Source organism: Jatropha curcas, chromosome 4, assembly GCF_041381405.1.
Source record: "Jatropha curcas cultivar XTBG-Jc1 chromosome 4, XTBG_Jcur_1.0, whole genome shotgun sequence".
In the NCBI taxonomy this organism is placed as follows: Eukaryota; Viridiplantae; Streptophyta; class Magnoliopsida; order Malpighiales; family Euphorbiaceae; genus Jatropha; species Jatropha curcas.
In genome coordinates, this window is record NC_143154.1 from 24,005,556 (window position 1) to 24,027,095 (window position 21,540).

Sequence of the window (21,540 nt, forward strand, 5' to 3'; positions counted from 1 at the left end):
AATAAGGTTCAATTTGCCCATGAATTTGGGTACAATATACAATTTGCCCAAAGTTAACTTTTTGTATAATTTGTCCCTGAATTTGCACCACAAGAAGAAAATTTCCAGTTTTTTAAGAAATTTTCTTATAGTTTTAACTAATAAAAATTACTTAAAAATTCAAAATTAGAAAATAAAAAATTATTTAAAAATATAACAATAATTATAAAAATTTATGGTATTTGATTTAAAAATAATTTGATAAATATTTGACTTCAAAAAAAAATTATAGAATTAAAAAAGATTCGATTATATTGAAATATTTGTTTATAAAAATATTTATTATTTATTATTTAATTATTTTTAATTATATTTAATTTAAATCAAATATTTAATTACTTTTTAATTATATTTCATTTATATTAAATAGTTTTTAGAATAAAAATTGGGCATTTTGTACTTTTGGTGCAAGTTTAAATAGTAAATTATACAAAGACAAATTGTATATTGAACCTTATTCCTCCCATTAATAATAAGAACTTAATTGTTTAATATAATTTTTATTTTAAAAGATTTTAAAATTAATCTAAATTAAAAAAATGAAAATTTTTTTGTCTTGCACGTTAAAAACTATGTTTTTTAAGCAATAGTCAATGATATATAAATATAAAAAAATAAAATAAAAATTCATAATTTATTTTCTTAATATTCTATTCCATTGCGTGACGTTAATAAACTAATGGAAATAAATATATTTTCTATCCAAAAAGTACGGGTTCAAATCATTACTGAGTTTTTTAGGGAAAATTTTAAATATGTGTATAAACGTAGAGTTTTAATTATTATTATTTCCTAACATTTTATCAAAAACATTTCCAAATTTATAAAAATAAAATAATAAAAATAATTTATAAATACCCGTGCGTAAAACTCGGCATCACACAATTAGTTTATTGATAAAATTTTGTATTTATGATGATATAATTTATTATTGTTTCCTTTTTTTAAAAAGAAAAATAGATTATAGTAAGGAAAGAAGTACCATATATACTACATATTTGAATTGTTTGAAAAGCTTTAACCCAATTGATAACATTACAGGGTACATAATATGGATAGCTCTCCCTTTAACTCGTTAAATTGATCCTTCCATCCCACTTCACATATGAATGAAAAGACCAATCAAACTATACCACACTGACAAATTGTTAATATCTTTTAGCATATTGAAACTCTTTCAATATTATAACATAATAATTAAACTTATAAGGAAATGAATCCTATATATACTTTATATCCAAACATACATGTACGAAATTGTAAATTATTATAAAAAAAGGTTTAACTTTAATGAAATTGTATACTTTAAATTTTTTGTAGTCAACAATAATTGAGAAAAATAATTTAAAATTGGACCACCATGCAATCAATAATATCCTTATGATATTTAACTTTAAAATTTATTATTTTAAATTTTGATTTAATTAGTTTCTAATTTCCTTTAATTTCATTGACATGTGTACAGTGTCAATTTTAAACTTAATTAATTATTTGTTAAAAGAACATTATAATAACCATCAAAAATAAAATAAAACTATTGAATGAATATTTTCTTATCTATGAGAAAATTAAAATTTTTTGTAAACTATTATGAAATTTTCTTTGATATTTTCGGATTCATAAATATTTTTATTCAAATTTCATAGACAAGTATATGAATATGGAAGAAAATATATTTTATTTAATTGTCAATTATTTTTATAAATTTATAAATTATTGTGTTTAATTATTTTTAAAGAGGATTTTAAAATAATAATGAACATCATTTTTTGATAAATAATAAAAAATTATAAATCAATAACGAATATTTATAACTATTATATTTATATTATGTTATGTTTATTTATTGACGCCCATCACAATGTCGGTCATAAGTTAAAATACTAAATTAATATTTCGATGACCCTTTTATAATTTTATATTTAATTAAACAAGTAATTGCTAGTAACAATTAATGTATCAAAATATAGTAATAATTAACTGCTCCTAAAACATTTAATATGACTGAATAAACATTAAATTAACTAAATTAAATAGATGAGAATGGAAAAAATTAATTAAATGATAAATGATTATAAATAATCAATATTAATGTCTAGATTAAAAAAAATTAAATAATTAAATAATATAGGATATGAAAAGTGGACCAGGCGCTTCAGTCTTCATCTTCAGTTGGGGAAAAGGCAACCGGTCACTTTCATCATTTCATTTCTATCCCAATCAAAAATGAAATACTAGAAAACCCAAGTACAGTTTCTCTCTTTCCTTAATCTTCTTGAACTCTCTCCACTGCCAAACACTAATCACCACATGCACTAAATACTCTAATTTCTCTTTCTCGCCGGAAAATTCACACTATGACGATGGACGGACTTGAATCGGGAGGGATCAACGGCGGGGTCGACGGGAGCGAGAAGAAAGGGGTTCACCGGAAGGATGAGACGCTTTACAGCGTGCTTCACAGTTTGTTGGCAATGATCTTCGTGCCGGAATCCGGCAGTAGCGTTGCAGCGGAATCGTTTTTGCAGCGGATCAAGATCTCTGTATCCGAAAACGGTCCTCTTCTTAAAGATGCTACCAAAAACACTGGCCGGAAGGTTCTTCTCTGGACTCGCCGGGGTAGCCCTCTGCGGGCGCTCCTCGTGATCTCGGTAAGTACTGTTAATGTCGCTTTTTTAAGTGAATGCTTACTTTGCTTTTACTAAAACCGGACGTTACGTATGGTTGTGTTTTTAGTTGAGGACTTATCTATTAAGAATTCGATTCTAAATGAATTGCTATATTTGGTTTTTGAACTGGGTTTTTAGAGTTTGGTAATTTCTTTATGGAGAAAGAGTACAGAGGAAACAGAGCATCACCTAGTCTAATCATTGTATAATTTTAGTTTTTGGATTCTTTTGTTAATTCAATCAGCTTTAAGAGATCTTATACAAGTATAATGGATTTTGTAGAATTTTGGTTCAGAATGTAATAATTAATACATATGGAATTATGAAATATTTTCCTCGCTTGCCTTTGATGGAAGGATATGAATTTTAGAGATTTGAATTTCATAAATTCATAAATTTAATTAAATAGAAAATTTTTCATTGATTGTTGTATTGCAAAGTTTCCTAAGATTCTGTCCATCAATAATGAAATATAACGAACTTTACTGTGAAATTTGGTACTTTTTCCCTCATTGGCTAAAGACAGTTGGGTGTCTTTTATTGTTGTCAGTGTGAAGACGAAGTGGGTTTTGGCAATATCATCTTAGTGTCAGAAGATTTGGGTTCCATGATTTTTACTAGTGTTTTTATCTTATTCCTGGACTTGTTTTTCTCTTGATGCAAAGATTGGTGTGTAGTTTCTTGGAAGCTGACAGAAGTTTCAGTTGGTTAACTTTGTCATTATGCTTAAAATTTCATGGATAAAATGAGAGAGACTGAAATAGAAGTTCACCTGGTTTATTAATGTTGATTTCCCATGTTAATGAAACCATATTGTAATGTAGAACTACAAAGCTGTATTTCGGTTCACAGTGGGGGGACTGGGGAAGATATACTGTATATTAATTGCCTTCACCAGTTAACAGAGTCATGTGTCATGACATGAAATATTATATCCTACTAATTTAGATAAACATGAAAGGAACTATTGTTTGTCTTTCACTGTTCACCTCTGAGAAAGGACTCATTTGAAGATGACCTGGTTTAAAGGGCCCTGAGCTGACTGGAAAAGCTGAATTCTTCTTGGTTAAAGTGTTTTTTTTTTTTTTTGGTATACCAGGAAGTGTAATCACTCTTAGGCCATAGAGCGTAAAGGTTTTTTGCCCTTCCATTAAAGTGCACTTCCGAGGGATTGAGTTTATATTCTCATCCTTACGGGATAGAGGTCGCTTACCACTCCAACCAACATCTTATTGGGGTTAAGGTTATTTCACATCAATATGCTTGGGACAAGTATTTTAAGACAGCTAAGAAGTTATAGAAATGGAATTGAAGTCAACTTGTTGAGAATTGAGATGTATGAGTGGGATTGCGATGCAATTTTAAGAAATGAATGCATTTATGCGAGGAAGGGAGCAACATTACTGATGATTCAATTATAGGCAGGCAGTAGTGATGTACTAACGATGGGTAATTTTATTGAAGGGAAGATCCAACTAGGATAAGAGTTAGACAATATCAGCAACATGCATAAATGCAATGAGATAGAAACAATGAATTGTATCAAAGTAGGAATTATGGCACTAATTATAGATGGGATTCTTTCAGCTCTAACTAGTGATTGCAGATATAATCTTGTATTTAGTTACTATTAATTGATTTCTCTTCCTGGTTTGGGGGTCAACCACTCATTAAATTTTTGCAGTGCTATTGTAGTTGGTAACTAGTGATGATTCATCCAATTCATTGGTATTTCCTTGGCTGTGTAAAACTTCTGTTTCTACAGTGATTGAGGAGCAAGAATTTTCAGCATCAAAGAACTGAAAATTGCAAATGAATTATAAATGGAACTGACTGCACCATTGCCATATAACATGTTAAACAAATTTAAATTCCTTAGTACACCTGAAAGCTTACTAGGATTTTAAACTTTTATTTTTTTCTCCTGTTCTTTTCCTTATTTCTTCTGAATTATCTATTAAGTTTTCATTGCTTTGCATTTTTTCAAATATGGAATCCATGTTTCTATCTATCTCCACAGTTTATCATGATTGTTTATTTTCTAAAACCTTTGCAGGTAGGGACTATCACTCTTCTTACATTGACAGGATTGCTTGTCTTTATGCTTTTCTTTCTGGCAGCCACTGTCAATGCCATTGTAGTCTCTCTTCTCATTTCTTTGGCAGCTGCAGGAGGATTCTTGGCTCTTTTCTTTGCTTGTGTAACAGCTGTATACATAGGGGCATTATCAGTTGCTCTATTTGTTATTTCCACGACTGCAATTTCAGCAATCGTAGCTGTCCTGATAGCTACAGGTAGAGCAAAATGTGCTTTTCATTTTTACTAATCCCATGCTGTACAAATTTTTCTCTCTCTCATATTTGGTTTGGGACTCTAATTCAATGAACTTGAGGCATGAATTTTTACAACAATGGGCGTAGAACCTAAGCAATCGATCCTCTGGAATGTTTTTACCAAACACCACATCCTTTCCTAAGAACCTGACTGCTAGCCATCCTAAAAGAGGAAAATAAAGACTACAAGAGGGAAGACTATAATTATTCCAGTTGTCACACAAATCCTGAGGTGTGGAATGAAGCCAATTAATTATTCATGCTTCATAGAGAATTATTTAGTGTGGTTCAGTGTGACAACAAGAACAAATGTTTGATCCCAATCGAGTAGAAAAGTTAAAAATATATTATATTCGAGCCTATTGTTTGTGCTATCCTTATAGGGACTAGGGGGATGCTTAGTGTTTCAGCTTGGTATGCATCCATGAACATCTGGCCATGTTTGTTTGATGGTTAAAATGCTCGTGTGTCTGGACATACTTGCACCTGATACTGTTACTTATAACTTGAATTTTGCTATAGTGGCAATACATAGCTTTCTAATCTTGGCCCTGTGTGACATAAATATCATTGTTATGATAAGGAGTATGATTATGCTAAGCCTAATTCTGTTTTATTAGTATTTATTTTACAAAACCAATACGCCACAATTTTTCTTCTTTCTTGCTAGCAATCTGAAACTTTTGTGCAAATCAGGTTGGATTGGATTCTTCTGGACTGTCTGGTTGGTAACGAAGAAAAGTGTGGGTGTGGCGAAGCACTCACTGAGCATGACTGGATCGGCAATTTCAGCTTATTCTTCTGCTCGGCATCTGCGGCGCTATCATGAAGTAGATAAGGTATCAGATTGAGCCATGATGCAGCGAGGCCATGTGTGTAGATATCCCACTTTGCTCTCTCTCTCTCTCTCTCTCTATATATATATATATATATATATATATTTGTACATCTTTTTCCCTGTTCACAACTTCATCAAGTCTGGCCACTACGATAGTGTTTGTTACCATGATCGTTGCTTATTTGTAGTTCCAAAGCTTTTGGTGGACATATCTGTTATTACAGTTTAGAAACACATATTTGTAACTTGCTTGCGTACTATTATTATATGTGGGTATGTAGCTTGAAAACAATAACTATTCGGAAGTAAACAGAGTGAAGATAGTTCATGTAGCGTGATTTATTATTTGTCACAGAATAGCATCATCTTGAATTTACATAGTATAGGTGATAATTTGATTTGTTTTTAAAGTTATATATAAATTTCTTGCATGTCTGCTGTTTTAATAAGAGTGAAGCCTTTTTAACAATACAGATAGTAGAAGCATAATTTGTTAGTCAAAACCAAAAAATGTTTTGTCGTTTTTCAAAATTCAGGTGGCAGTGAGCCAAAAAATCCAGTCTCGCAATTCACTGCGTGTAGATGAGTTGAGAGCATCACTTAATTGTCATCAAAGGACCCGAAATTTTTTGATGTCAAATTTGATGTTTATCAGTAAACAATATAATAAATATTAATGTAGTGGATATATAATATTAATCTTTAGGAAAGTTTTGGCTGTCAAAACAGGTCAGATATCAGGTTGAACATAAACTCTTTCAATACACAACAATTATGATTAATACGAATATGATCTATTTAATAATTATATTAAATATTTAAACATAAACATAATATGCAAATTAAACGAATGGTATGAATAAGATATGTATAGTCCATTTAATTAAATCGCTCATATATAAGATAAAAAATTTAGCTAATTTAATTAAATAGGTCTATACCAATCGAAAAATTTAATATTATATATAACATTATCTTTTTATCTTTAGTTAAACGGATTGGATAAATCATGTGAATCAACTCATGATACAACTTGTTTAAACTCTTAATATATAAGCGTCACTTGTTTACGATATGAACACATTTAGATTCAAACCTAACTTGCTTAATTTTCATATTAGGTGAATCGTATTTCTATGTCATAACTCATGTCTTGGTACCTCTAGTAAAGTTATTGATGACCAACAACAATAAGTGTTGCGATGAGTGGTTTGGTATTCTTTTGGCAACGAGTGTTTTGATGAGTAGTTTGGTACTCTTCTCTCTTAAGTAAGGTCCAGCATTCAATCTTTATGAATGGATCAAATATTCGTTAGAAGTATTTTGTCCTTAGTGGGTCGACCCAATGCAAATACGATTTTTTTCTAGTCCAGTGGGCTAGAAAAAAAAAAAGAGCAAAAAGAGGAGAATAAAAGAAAAACCTAACACAATTGAGATTGTTGCCTAAAGGTTTTTATCCTTTAGTAAATTGCATTTTTCGAAAATTAAATTTATATTCTCGTCTTTACAAAAATTGAGATATATGATAACTTATTTGTTTGAAATTTAATTTCAAATGATAACGATCAAATCCATTCCTTAAAAATCAAAGCAATTAATGCAAAAAAAACTACACTTGAATATACTAACATTTACCATATTCATATAACTTCTTTTTTCTTCACCAAGTAGACATATACATACCGAAGCGTGTAAAAAAAAAAAAGAATAGCTTTTTTTTTTTTTTTTTTTTTTTGATTTATAAATTTATGCAAAAGTATTTTTTATATTTTTTATAATATATCTGATTTTGAAAAGTGGTCCATTATTTTAGATATGAATATTAATAATGTTTTTCCAGTTTGAAGGTGCAAAGTTGGAAGCCATTTCATGTCATATTTCCATCAAGAAGATTAGCAATTTGCAAATAATTGAGATAACTAATTCTTAAAAACAATAAGCAATATATATAGAATTAATAAAATTTGAAAAAAGATAAAAGAGGATGTGAAATATGAAAATGGCCTTCTATCCTTTTGATATATCAGGACATTAATTAATTTGATTCGGCTTAATAAATTTTTAATTTATTTTTTACAATCAAACTTAAAATTAAAATTGTAATTATTATTTATATTTATAAATCAAATCGAATTGATTAATCTACCAATGGAATTAGATCAATTCAGTTTCATTTTTCAGTTTTTTATTATGTGCGCTAATTTATTAATTTCTATTCTGAAATATTAATAATAAAAAATAAAATATTATTGTTATAAACATATTGTTTTAACTCTTAGCAACTTTCTAAACAATTTCATAGAATATATTTCGAAATAAACAGTTAAAAATATTTCCTCAAAATTAATTTATTTTATTTGATAGTATATTTTTATTTATAAAATATTAAATAATATTTTTTAATAAAGATATCGGTTTATAAAAAAAATAATTGAGTTCAAATTTTTATTTGAACTTGATTTATTTATACCCTAATAAAAGTAAAATTAGCTATTTTAGTAATAGACATCGGTTGATTTGCTCCTTCCAATCCTAAATAATAGCATAAGCACTATATTATGGAATACTAAAAATAATAAAGGTTTTAACCTTTGAAACACTAAACACAATGTTCAAAGCTATTGAGTTTTTTTAAAAAATTTTTTTAGAAAATTACTATTTTATTGTTCTATTTTGTCAAAATGCATATATTTTTTTTTAACACATAGGTGTCCTTAGCTAATTGACTCGTGCCGCGTCTTTTTCAATAAAACAAAATTATATAATTAAATATGTATAATAACCATAATAAGAAAAAAAACAAGTTTATAGTTGTTACTTCAACATAATAAATAAAAGAAAAAAAAGTCAAAAAGTCAAAAATTAACTGTTGAGAATATAATAATAAACCAAATATAAAAATATAGTTATTGAAAGAAGAACCACATAAATAAAAGAGTATTAAAAATTAAAAGAAATAGAAAACACAAATTGCACAGATGACAATTTGATTTGTTATTTACAATGTTTGAACTTTGATGACATGCAAACTACTAAATAATTAGATTATGTTAAATTTTTTATTTACATTTAAATTAAAAAAAGCAAAGTTAAATAAAAATTTAATTAGATCGGATTCGTGCGAGTTATGTATGTACAGTGGGTTTAATTTTTAACATATGCTACACCCATAAACGGACTAGGTAAAATTTACCTTATTAGGGTCGGATCAAAGAAGACATACAATGGATCGGATTAAATTATCATTCCTATTCTATATCTAAAGTTTAGAGACCAAATGGTTTGGGCCAAACTTGGCCCCTATGGGTCCAAATTTTTTGTCAACAGGTAGAAAGTTGGGTTAACAGGTCCCGAGTAAGGATGTAAGCAGCACGAGTATTCATGATATATGCTTCACTCCAATCCGTTTAATGGATATGAATAGTTATATAAATAGATTTGTAATAATTATGGATAATAAAGTTATTACCCATAACAAATATAATAAGATACAAGTATAGGTCTCTAGGTACATATTATCTAAGGTATTAAATGAGTTTGGGTTTTTATAGTTTAATTTCTGAATATCCTATCCGTTTAAGGTTTACTTTAAATAGATTTACAATGATATAAATAATAAAATTTTAAATGAGTTTAGATACAAATACTTAAAAAGTTACTTAGATGATTTGGAACGAATATAAATAGTAAAAAATTTTAAACAAATACAAGTACGGATAGTTTAAAATTTACGGATATTCGTCCTGTTTTCACCCCTGACCTTAAACCGTGAGCATATAGAAAGTCTCTCTTTCCCATATATCAACATGGGATCAACATAAAGTTCAAGTTCAGGTAAACATCTCGACGTATGCTCAGGTGTTTTTTTTATTTTTTTTTTTATTTTTTTTATTTTTTATCCTTTTAACTCTATATAAAAACTGCAATATTACTGCTCGATAGTATCACAAACTCATTTAAAGACTCTATTGCCCATTATGTTCTTATTAGAATACAACAAGAAAAAAGAATTAAAGACAAAACAATTTCTAAGAATAGGTAGATTTGCAGTTAAGGTGAAGTAAATGAAAGCTTAATCCATAGTATCACAAATAGGTGTCACAGCCAATTAAGAATCATAATTTCAAATTAAATGAAACCAAACAGGTCTTTTCAATTGACTTGACATATGCCTTCTATCTATCTATCTATCTCTATACGTCATTATTCACAAAATATATGAGACTTAAGTATCCTCTGTAACGTAACTGTCATTCATTTGTTCTGTTCTCATTTTTAAGCATTTGTGAAAACGACAGTGCATTTACTCTTTAAAGTAGTGTTGTTTAGGGCATAGGATGGGGTTTTTAAATTTGCAGGGAAGAAGAAACCAAACCATCTCCACATCTATCCTTTTGTAATTCACTCAATTAGTATACAAATCATATTAGGTGTCACTACTTGCTATTGGCCTATACTGACATATATAGTCATTGAATATTCTTTTTCTTTTTCTTATTCATTTATTTATAATATTTTTCTTTTTTAATATGATTCGGAGAGTTTATGTTTCTTAACTCAATATTTTTTTTTCTATTGGTTCCTTTAGATTTGACGTACTTCGGTTCAGGTTCTTTTAATTTAACATTCTTTAGCTATGTTGGATGTATTGGGAAGCCTATTGGTTTTGTTTTAGCTGCTAAGATTTGTTTTTTTTAATTATTATTAATAAAATAAAAATTTGCTGATAAAAAAAAACTTACTATTATAATCTACCTGAATTCAGTTTATGTTTCATTTAAATAAGTTTCATATAACATTTATGAAATTTATGTTGTTATATTTGATATGCTTGTTAATGTATTAATGAAATTTACTATATAAAATGACTAAATGCGTAAATTCATCCTTTTTACTTATCGTGAAATATTTTGTAACATCTTCAACTTTTATTTCGACATATAAAATATTTTTAGATATAAAATTTTATATATTAGACACCTCAACTTATAAAATTAGATAAACACATAGTTGAAAAATGTGAAAATTATTATTTTAATAGTTCATAATCACATAATCTATCTATCTATCTATCTAACTATCTATACTATATAAAAGTGGGAATGAGGGGAATAGTGGGATTGCCGATATTATCCTTGTGAAACTTAAGATACCCTAAAATAACCTTAGTTTTAACCAATTAAAAATTTTTAATCTAAAAATATATATAATATTTCTATAATTTGATTGGATGTTATTTTTGACTTTTTTTTAATAGATAAATAAATATAGTTAAGTAAGTATTTCAAAATTTTAAATTTTTACTATTATTATCTTATTGTGTCTAATTATATTTTATTGCATTATATTATTATGTAAATTAGTAATAACAATTTAATAATATTTAATAATTCATTATTATTATAATTTATAATTTAGCTTCAACATTATTATTTTAAATAATATATGTAGATGGAGCATTTGAAGATTTTTATATTTATTTTAAATAAATATATCTAGATGATTTAGATTTGATTTAAAAAAGGTATGATTAAATTTCTTTAATTATAAATTACAGTCTAATTTGGTTAGCCAAAAATAAGATAAAAAATTATTATTTTTAAACATCTCGAATTTAATTAGTTATATTGATATCTTATATAATTCAAATTTTATTTCTATTAAAGAGTATAATTTATTAAAGATTTTTTTAAAATGCTTTCATAACTTTGATTGGCTAAAAAATAAAAAATTATAATTATTCATAAATATTTAATATGATTTATTAGATGGCTTTCTTATGCTATTATTAACATATATTTATTTACTACAAGAGATTATAATGAAAGTTATTACCAGAACATGTAAATTAATTATAAAATATAAAATAGAATCTATATAATGATTTTTATAAATTAATTCGATTTTTCTTTAAAAAAGAAAATGAAAGCAACTAACGTATAATAAAAACCGTATGAGTTAGTACGTTGATATAGAACCAAAAAAATATTTACTGTATATATAAAGTGTAATATAATTTAACCACTTAATTTAATAAAAATTTATATTTTAATATAATATAAATAAAAAATTAAACGAGTATAAAAATGAATATATAACGAGCATACTTAACGTGTAACGCACGTTATAAAGAAAACTAGTGTATATAAAAGCTAAAAGCCCTAAAAATTATTATTGTTAGTGTGAAGAGTTGTATAATATACTAAATTTGTAAATTTTTACAGATATAATAGGTCTCTTCTAAAGTTTAGGATATCAAAGATTTTTTTGTGTCAAATGCAAAGATCACTTTATGTATTTAACCGTGATAAATCAAATTAGATTATTTATAAATCAATCTAAACTCTAATTTGCATAATAAATGCCAAGTAATTAAGTGATTAGATTTAGACCAATTTAGAATAAAAACAAAATTTATTCACTCATGAGTATTTTCACTTACTATTTATTTAAAATTTCAATAACTCCTTTTACACAATTTAGATAATATAATATTAAACAATATAGGAGTTGAATATATTTGTGGTTATCTAATTCATTTAATATTTGTAGAAACAAATTCTAGTTTACCTCTATTCATTGACAGATGCTAGATATAGCAGAAGTGAGTAGAGACACTAATGGCTACAGCCTAGTCCATACATGGTTACCTTTACAAGGAATTTTAACTAAATTTTAATTATTATTATTATTTTTTTAACTATTCGGTGTGTGAAGTCTACATGTCCGACTAATCCAGATTCGGCCGGGGCAAGCCCACAAAGAGGGGTAAAACGCTCCCTCTAGAGTGTTTAAAGGGACTTCATATTCAGGGTTCAAATTCAATACCTGTAGTTAAGAAAGAAGGGATTTCTGCCATCCGTCTCATCCTTTGGGGGTTAAATTTTAATTATCGTAATTGCCAAAAGAACACTTAATTGTAAAAAATAAAAAAAATTGAACGTTTTTTTTTTTTTTTTTTTTTAAAAAAAAGAGTTTTTCTCCAAAATCAAAATGGTTACCAGTTTCATTAGAAAGTTTAAGCTTTACAAGTAAATTACAAGTAATCAAACACAAACAAAAAAATAGCATAAACCCTAACTAACTAATTGTTCAACTTTAGCTAGAGTTGATGATGAGATAACCTTTTCTGTCTCTATCCTCTTCTTTTTTCTTGATTTCATGTTTGTTTGCCATTACAAATTACCCATGAAATTGCAGCACTAGCTTGTTTCAGTAATTGAAAAAGAGACTCAAAATGCACTGAAACTAGAAACTCACCCATCTCTTCTTCTTGCTTGTTATAAATATATATATATATCTCTATTGCCTTCTCATTCTTGAATGACAAGACTAATGAAATTTCAATCAAAAGAAACAATTAAACGGGTATACCAAAATTAATTATTTATTATCAGTAATGTTCATTTCCTTGCCAGTCTGGTCTGCCTAATGTGAACTCCAAGCTTGGATTCTTGCCTTCCAAATTAGACCCTAAGTAACTCTTCACCCGATTTGAACTGCATTCCTGCATACATAGTTTCACCCATATACTTTATTTTTTACATTGAAATGATATATTATTTTAAGTATTATTCTTAATCTAATTAATAAATTTCATTTAATTATTTAAAAAGTACAATTCTAATCTCAAAGGAGAACCAAATAAGCCATTAAAGTATATGAAAATGAAAATTTTTACCTCAATTGAGAGTCCAGATCTTTGTTGTGATTGGAATGTAGCTTCTCTATGCTCATCCATGTCATTAGAGTTTGTTTGTGGCCATTGTTCTCTACTACTGACATTTGAATAAGACATTTCTTTAGATTTAACAAGCTTTAAAAATGATTCTGCAAATAGTTATTTCAAATAATACAAAAGAATTGCCATAAAAAATTGTAATTAGAAAAGAGACACAAACAGTTTAAGATTAGTTTTTCTCTTCCTAGGGTTAGGCTTGTAGGTGCAACCAACAAATGGAACCCCACACAGAGGAAATAAATGTAATAATTTTAAGCATAATGTTATTATTGTTCACCTCCACTAAAATTTTAAGCTTCTCCATTTATAGAACTATGAAGTCCAAGAATTAAATCTCACTATAGGTATCAGAAGAACAGTTTGATTGCATTTAGGAAAAAAATCAGAAAATGATTATATATATATTTTTTGTTTTCTTTTTGGTATTAATTACAAGTATCTGCAGTTCTCTAAGTTAAGAATAAATCCTGGTCGCGTTAGGTTGACCTATTAAAAGGGAAAGCACTCCTAATGAGTATTTATTTCATTCGTTAAGGTCAAATCTTTAGAGAAAAAGTGTTGAACCACTTATTTCAGTATTTATTTGTAGGTAATGAATAATTATTTTTCATAATTGATTTTATTTTATATATTAATTTATTCTGCACACCATGTTTTCTTTTTTATTAAAAAATATGAATATTTATTCAATTTTTATAAAATGCATATCAATCCTACACATAAATGTTATCAGATATTTCTCATAAACAAGCACTAGGAGTATAGAAAACCATTGTTCCAACCATTTGGAGCTTTGAATAATTATTGACTCAAATTCCAAAACTAAGAAAATGCCTACTCAAAAAGAATTGCAATTCTTGATTAAAAGAACTTGTATTTTAAGTAGAGACCAAGTGAATTAAAATGCCACCTACTTGTTTTAGTAGATAGATACACCCACTACCTACCCCTACTAAAATTTGCATGTTTCCAATTATTTTAATTAAAGACCAGCCTAGAGGAAAAAAAAATATATATATCTCAAGCAGAAAGAAAGCTTTTCAGGGCTCTATTAATTCCTTGTCAAGCAAAAGATTTTGACTTTTCTAATAGAAAGAATGAGACCTCACATATGCATATAGTAATTAGTGTAGAATGAGAATTAATAGCCTAAGATAGTCTTTAGATAATATTTGATTACTGAATTATTATGAATAATAAGATTTTATTTTATTTTATTTGTTTTAATTAATTGGCTTTGATAAGTAAATTGATAAATTCTCCATTTTAAAGACAATCCTAATATTATTAAATAAATTTTCATTATATTAAATTCTTACTTGAGAGTATATTTTTAATTATTGTGGTATTTAATTAGGTGAACTATGTATTTATGTGTCTAATTAAGAATTTAACCTTTTTGTTAGTCATTGTTGATCACAACATATTCACTATTAGGGAAGTTTTTGCATGTATCTATATTTTTCAAATAGAAGCTACTAATTAAGTACTAACTACCATTCAAAAACTTAACTAATAAGTAAAGATTTTTAGTTGACTTCTTTTTGTTTTTTTTTTTTAAAGTTATTAGACAACAATAAAAAATATTTTTAGAAGGAAAAATTGTTTTTCAGCAAAAAATATAAATAAAATTCTATTTATTGCAATTGTTTTCTATCACAATCTATACTCTTAAGTACTTAGCAAAGGGAAAAAAAAGAAGGAAAAAGAAAAAGAAAAAGAACTAATGGAAGACTAAGGTTATATCTTATGTGAACTTGTTCTAGAAACAATTTGATGTTTATGCCATATGCTTATTCTTAATTCCCTCATGTGTATGTTTTCTTAGTTGACTATATATTTATGGTCTATCTAGGATTTGGTTAAAATGATTGAAAAAAGAAAAAAAAAAAAATTATAATCTATATATCATGAAAACTTGATTTCTTCTCACTTCTAAGATTAATATCAGGAAATAAAAAGATTATTTGTCGAAATAATATAACAATCTCTTTCCATAATATGAAATACTTTCAGCTACTGGCTTTATTCTTTAGCTACAATATAAGATAACAAACAGAAAACCTAAATTAGGATCCCCATCCCCACCAAAAAGAGACACCCAAATAAACAATTAATAAAATAATTACTTCAAATACAATTTATTAAACTCATAGTGTTTGCATTACATTCAAACATCTATATATTAAAACTCATGTGAGCACATATGTAATAGCTAAATAATTTTCTTCCATATTTTTCTTTTTCTGTTGCTTCTAAAGTTTGAGGACGAATTTTATAAATAATTTAGACCGTCAAAAGAGATAGAGTTATTCTTATTGCGTACCTTCGTGTTAATTGACCAAAATAACAAAAGAATTTTGAACAAAAATGGGAAAGAACCAACCAAAGGAATATATGAAGGATCTAATATAAATATTAAAATGGGTAAATGGGATACAATAGCATATTTAATTTGAACTTTGAAAAAAAGAAGAGCACTTAAGTCCAAGGAAGTATATAGTCTTTTTAGTCATGATATATATGCTGCAAGGCAATGTCCTTGTGGAGGGAATAAGAACCAGAGAGTTTAATAATGATAATTTAATAAGAACAGTAATATGATGTAGTTCCAAAGAAAAAGAAAAAAGTGCATATGTAAATGTGGTTGCTTTCTATTATCCCTAATTATAGTGTGTGTGTGTGTATATGATTTGCATTACTTACTACTTTTTCTTTAATAATTAATTATAATAGCTGCATCAAAGCAAGATAGCTATGGCTACAAATCTCATTTGAACAAAGAAAAGAAAAGCCTTAAAAGAAAAGAAAGAAGAAATCAAACAAGGAAAAAAAAAAAAAAAACTTAAAAATAAAAGAAAGCAAAAGCTGCCACAAGAACTCTTTTATTCTTCAAAAATTTGTGGACGTGGGTTTGCATTTCTAAGCTATAAGAAGGTACCATGCGAAAGTAAAAGGAAACCACAGCATTAGTCCTTTGGTTTCAGAAAAGCATTCATGTCGAGCCTATGAAATACATAAACTCAGAATTTCAAACCATGACAGTCTCTTTCGCTTTCTAAAAATGTTTCAATATATCAAAAACATAAAAAACAAAGAAAAAAGAAATGGTACCTTGAAGAATTACTCCAAAGAGTGGTAGCAGCAGCAGCAGCAGAAGCAGAAGAAGGGAAGTCAATTTCTTGTTGCAGTGAGCCATCTGAAGGGCCTCTCTGATCGGAAAATCGCCGTAGGGCACGGTGCTCATTGCCAGTACTGCCTATTGGAGATAAGTCATCTTCACCAGAACCATCTGATTGGCCTTCAAGAAAAAGAACATTATCAAAAGGGTCAAATAAGCAAAGCATGTATGTATGTAAGTATGCATATGCATAGCAATGCATGTATGACTGTGCCTATATGGGGTAATGTGTAACTGTGTCGTGTGTTAATAATAGGGTTTAGTATTAATAGTAATATAAGGAATTTTTTTTGAGAGAATTTTCAAATGGAAGCAGTAAAATAATTACTGAAAATAAATTTATAAAAAAATAAGTAATTTGCAAATAAAGGGGAAGATAATTTAAAAAAAAAATCTTTTTTTTTTTCTTTTAAAGAAAAGGTTAAAATATTGAAGACTAAGCAATACGAATTACCTGAGGAGGCTGCAGGCTTGTCAGTTGTCTTAACAGTCCTATACATCTGCAAAGGCATTGGGAAACATTTAGCAAAAACACCATTCAATACCATACAGAAAACAAGAAAAGAAAAAAAAAAGGATAAAAAAGAAATAAAAACAAGAACTAGATAATACAAGTAATAAAAATAAAAAATAAGTAAATAAATAAAATCAGATCTCTCTCTCTCTCTCTCTGGGCTTCTGGGCTTGTCTTGGATTCATCATTAATCACGAGGTTGATGTTTGATAAGGTAGTAATGAGATGTTTATTATTGAGAAATGATGACTACTTTTGTCTGTTATCATTCTTCTTCTTCTTCTTCTTCTTCTTCTTCTTCTTCTCTTTCTCTCTCCTCTTTCAAAAGCAGAAGCTTGTCTGCCCTGAGACGTCTCAGAACTTTCAGACTACTAATAATATTTTTTTTTTCTTTAATGTTGAATTCAATTTAATTCATTCACTTGCTGCAGCCTTCTTTGGCTACTGCGCCTTTAATTCCATGGAATGAATACACATTTTAGAGAGAGAAAAAAGGCAAAAAAAAAAAAAAAAAAAGAAGGAAAAGAGAGAAATTTTGCTTTCTTTCTTCTTTACCTGTAAATGACTCTTCACATGAGCTAATGTTAGATCTTTAACATCCATAAGTTCAAGAACTGACTTTGGAGTTGCTCCTAAACAAAACCAACAAAAAAAAAAAAAAAACAATGATAAGAATCAAAATAAAAACATTCATCTTTAAAATCTTTTAAAACTACTGTATTAAGGGGAAAAAAAAAGAGAACTGTGTGTATACTTTCATGGCCGCCAAGAAGCTCTACAGCATGAACAAATCGATTATGAAGAGTGGTAGTCCATCTCATTCTGGGAGCTCTCATGCTTCTTTTTGTAGGAAGTTTAGGTAAAAATCTTGATCTAATCAACCCATGAGACGCCTCGCCGGATCCAACACCGTATTGGTGGTGGTGCAGTTGGTGGTGTGATTTGAAAGCATCTATTGATAACCCACTAAATCTTGTAGTAGGTGTTAGCCTATTAGTACTGTAAGCAGGCAAAGATTGTTGTTGATGATGATGATGGTGATGATGATTCGCTGTAGACGAGTACATGGGATCTAAACTAGCTCCTCCTCCAATATAATAAGGCACTGAAGAAGAAGAAGAAGATGGATAAGATAACATTGGGTAGAAGCACATCTTTGGATCTTTGTTATCTCTTGACTGTTCTGATGGCAGGAAAGGAAATGAACGGTTGTGATAAACCGGAATACCCTTTATAGGCCTTAAACCATCCGATACATCAAGTCTCGAAACTCCATGATTTAGATGACTTAAATGAGAAGTAGTAGCAGTAGTACAAGTACTAGTGTTGAGACTATTTTGTTGATAATGATAAGGGATATGTGGGGATTCTTGATCGGACCGCGAATTTGATGGATGTGCAAGAGAAAGCTCAGTGTAAGCTTGAGAATCAGATGTAGAATTCCTCATAGAAGTAATAACTGTACTTGTGTTGTTTGATTTGCTCACCAAAAAATTAAAGCTTGTATCTGCTCCGGTTTTGTTGTTGATAATTGTGTTAGAAAGTGAAGAAGGTGAAATATTAGGAGGACTAATATGTAAAGAAAGATCAGGAACAGGGTTTGTAGAGGGTTCAATAAAAACCCCTTCTAAGGGCATTTTCTTGATTCTTTATCAAGTAGTATATAGCCTTGTTTCTCCTTTTCCTTTCCTTTTCTTTTTCTTGGTAGATAGCAAGCAAGAAAGAAAAGAAAATGGCAAGAAAAAGCAGTGCAAGTATATAGTAGTCAAGTGGGTCTTTAATCTTTTCACAAGAATAATTAGTAAATAAAGAGATGGAGAGACTTGGATTTGGTAGATGTAAGAATAAAGATGAAAAGATTTGAAAGAATTTGTTGATTCTTCAAAGACTAAAGAAACTAGTGAAGAACAAGAAGAAGAAGAAGAGGAGGAGGAGGAGGAACAAAGAGAAAGTGTGAAGGGAAGGATAAGGCAAAGAGAGCTAAAGACTCATAAATCTTCTTTAACAAACAAACATGCTCAAGAAAGAGAGGAAGAGAGAGAGAGAGAGTGTGTGTGATGAGTGAAAGGTAGATACAGAGAGAGAAAGAAAGAAAGAGAGGGCATGTGTGTTGTCAAGCTAACAAAGAGAAAAAAAAAAAAAAAAATTATATGTTATGAGAAATTTAAAAGGAAAAAAAAATTCCAGAAAGTGCACAGAAAGGAAAGGGCAGTGAGAGAGAGGATTTGGGTCTGGTGCACCTCGAGAGTATATCTTGGAAAATGACACTAGCTAGGGGAGGAAGAACACAAGGTCTCTCCATCTGTCTCTCTCTTTGGTCAAAACTTTAAAAATAATTAATTAATTTATTAAATTAAAGAAATTTAATTATTTATAAAGATAATATATTATTATCAACTTATACCGAGATCCAAGATGAGTGATTCGACACTCTTTTTTGAAGTAAAGTCGAAATTGTTATTTTTATAAAACGAGTAAATATTAACTTAAATATTTTTATCTCTTGGTGAGTCAATATATACAGTAAGTTGAAATGCGGTTAAAATAAAAAATTATATTTTTTAAAAAAGATTGACCTGTAGACCGGATCTATAAATTCATTTAAAAAAAATAATGAAAAATAAATTTTTATCGAAACAATGATATTTCTGACAATATATTAAAAAAATAAGTAAAAAATAATATTTTAAAAAAAATTCTTAGTTGATTTTGGTATATAAAAATGGACCAATCTAATAAACAAGTCCCATCCATTCAAAAAAAAAAAGTACCAAAAAAATATGGTGACTTTGGTTTTCTTTCCCCGTAGACGACGGGATATAATAAGTTAGAAAGAGAAAGACTCTCTTGTCTTTGATTCTTTTTCCCCCACCCTATTCGCCTCTCTCCTCCTCTTTCTTTGCTATATATTATTTATTTTATTGAATTAAAAAAGATATATAATTAATAATAGTAGGTATTGTAAGTTCCATGCAATAAAAAAAAGTACATGTACAATGTTTTTTATAATAATATATTCTTAATTTTTTAAAAATGTCAGGAGATATTGAGATTATATTCCAAAACATTAATAATAGGAAAATAAAATATTTATATGGATAGAGGGCATTGACCTTGTTGGTGAGAGAGAGAAAGACCCACAAAGGGGTTTTTGTTTGGATTCAAAGTGTACACATCGTAAACCCTAAATCAACATTACCTTCTAATTCCTTTTCATACTCTCCCAAATATTCCTTTCTAATCTTTCAACAACCTTGTCCACCATGCATCATGGCTTTCTACTACTACAATTATTATTATGTCATATATATATATATATATTTGCTTTGACAGATTAGCTAGCTAGGGTTTCCAAGAATCAAATATTAATCTTTAATTAGTTTATATGGGATCTCTTACTCTTATATTGGGAACTAAACCCTTTCTTTAAATGTTGTCTTCGGAGATGATATATTTATTTATTTATATCTCACTGGTTTGGTTTTTTTATGATGTATATGTTTATACTTTACTAGTTTTTTTTTATGATTTGTCTTGCACGTTGACTATACTCGTTACATATTTGTACTCTTTTAATTTTTTTTATCTATATAATATTAAAGCATAGGTTTTTATTTAGATTAAAATAGATATAATTGCTTAATTTGTATTAGATTTCGTCGTACAAACTACTTATAATGATACTTCTTATATATTTAATTTTATTTTTTTTATAATGAAGTGGTCTCAAAATAAAATTCAAGACAATCTTTAGACTTAATCTTTCAATCTCTAATTTACAAATGCATATTCTAAAAATCTTAATAAGTGCTCTAAAAGAAAATTAAGCTATCACTCAATCTCCAACCTTCTGCCCTCAACCCCAAATCAATATCTATGTACAGCTATAATGAAAAATAATAATAAATTATTTTTTTCTGCTAGGTAAAGAAAAGAAACGAGAAGATGATTTGAATTAATAATGGTAATTAGTTTGACTATAGTGACAGTATTACTTATCCAATACATTAGAGAAAAGAATGTATGCACATAAAACGCAAATTCTTGAAATATTCAAAAGTGATCCAAAACAGAAATATATAGTTCTAGTTTTTTTCTATTTTCATAAACACTATTTTTTTTCAAGTCAAACAGATTTAGAATATAATAGAAAAAATGTCAAGAAAATAAGAACTATTTAATCATCAAGAGGCCATCTATTTATTGCAAGGAAAATATAAATCTT

The 21,540-nt window shown here is 28.0% G+C and overlaps 2 protein-coding genes across 3 annotated transcripts; one reads left to right on the plus strand and one right to left on the minus strand.

Moving 5' to 3' along the window:
- The first annotated feature begins 2,210 nt into the window (after positions 1-2,210).
- On the plus strand, positions 2,211-6,211 carry LOC105636167 (voltage-dependent L-type calcium channel subunit). The gene is made up of 3 exons (XM_089720724.1): positions 2,211-2,690; positions 4,765-5,002; positions 5,738-6,211. The coding sequence occupies exons 1-3, from the start codon at positions 2,397-2,399 to the stop codon at positions 5,890-5,892; spliced, it is 687 nt and encodes a 228-aa protein (XP_089576850.1). The 5' UTR covers positions 2,211-2,396; the 3' UTR covers positions 5,893-6,211.
- A 6,906-nt stretch (positions 6,212-13,117) lies between these two features.
- On the minus strand, positions 13,118-19,556 carry KAN (Homeodomain-like superfamily protein). 2 transcript variants are annotated; one of them, XM_089720620.1, is made up of 6 exons: positions 18,070-19,556; positions 17,871-17,947; positions 17,256-17,301; positions 16,735-16,921; positions 13,561-13,654; positions 13,118-13,386 (listed from the first exon to the last, which is right to left on the minus strand). In XM_089720620.1, the coding sequence occupies exons 1-6, from the start codon at positions 18,950-18,952 to the stop codon at positions 13,273-13,275; spliced, it is 1,401 nt and encodes a 466-aa protein (XP_089576746.1). In that variant the 5' UTR covers positions 18,953-19,556; the 3' UTR covers positions 13,118-13,272. The 2 variants fall into 2 exon arrangements, with proteins under 2 accessions (XP_089576746.1, XP_089576745.1); XM_089720619.1 differs by having other exon boundaries at positions 13,561-13,657; positions 18,070-19,552.
- Positions 19,557-21,540: the final 1,984 nt, after the last annotated feature.

What these genes read in the sequence shown, in the direction of transcription:
- LOC105636167 (XM_089720724.1), top strand. Translation starts at nt 2,397, where the DNA reads ATGACGATGGACGGACTTGAATCGGGAGGGATCAACGGCGGGGTCGAC. An exon ending in GGGCGCTCCTCGTGATCTCG is followed by an intron (nt 2,691 to 4,764) that starts GTAAGTACTGTT and finishes AAACCTTTGCAG; the next exon opens with GTAGGGACTATCACTCTTCT. An exon ending in AGCTGTCCTGATAGCTACAG is followed by an intron (nt 5,003 to 5,737) that starts GTAGAGCAAAAT and finishes TGTGCAAATCAG; the next exon opens with GTTGGATTGGATTCTTCTGG.
- KAN (XM_089720619.1), bottom strand. Translation starts at nt 18,952, where the DNA reads ATGCCCTTAGAAGGGGTTTTTATTGAACCCTCTACAAACCCTGTTCCT. An exon ending in ATGTGAAGAGTCATTTACAG is followed by an intron (nt 17,302 to 17,870) that starts GTAAAGAAGAAA and finishes ATGCCTTTGCAG; the next exon opens with ATGTATAGGACTGTTAAGAC. An exon ending in GATCTGGACTCTCAATTGAG is followed by an intron (nt 13,387 to 13,560) that starts GTAAAAATTTTC and finishes CTATGTATGCAG; the next exon opens with GAATGCAGTTCAAATCGGGT.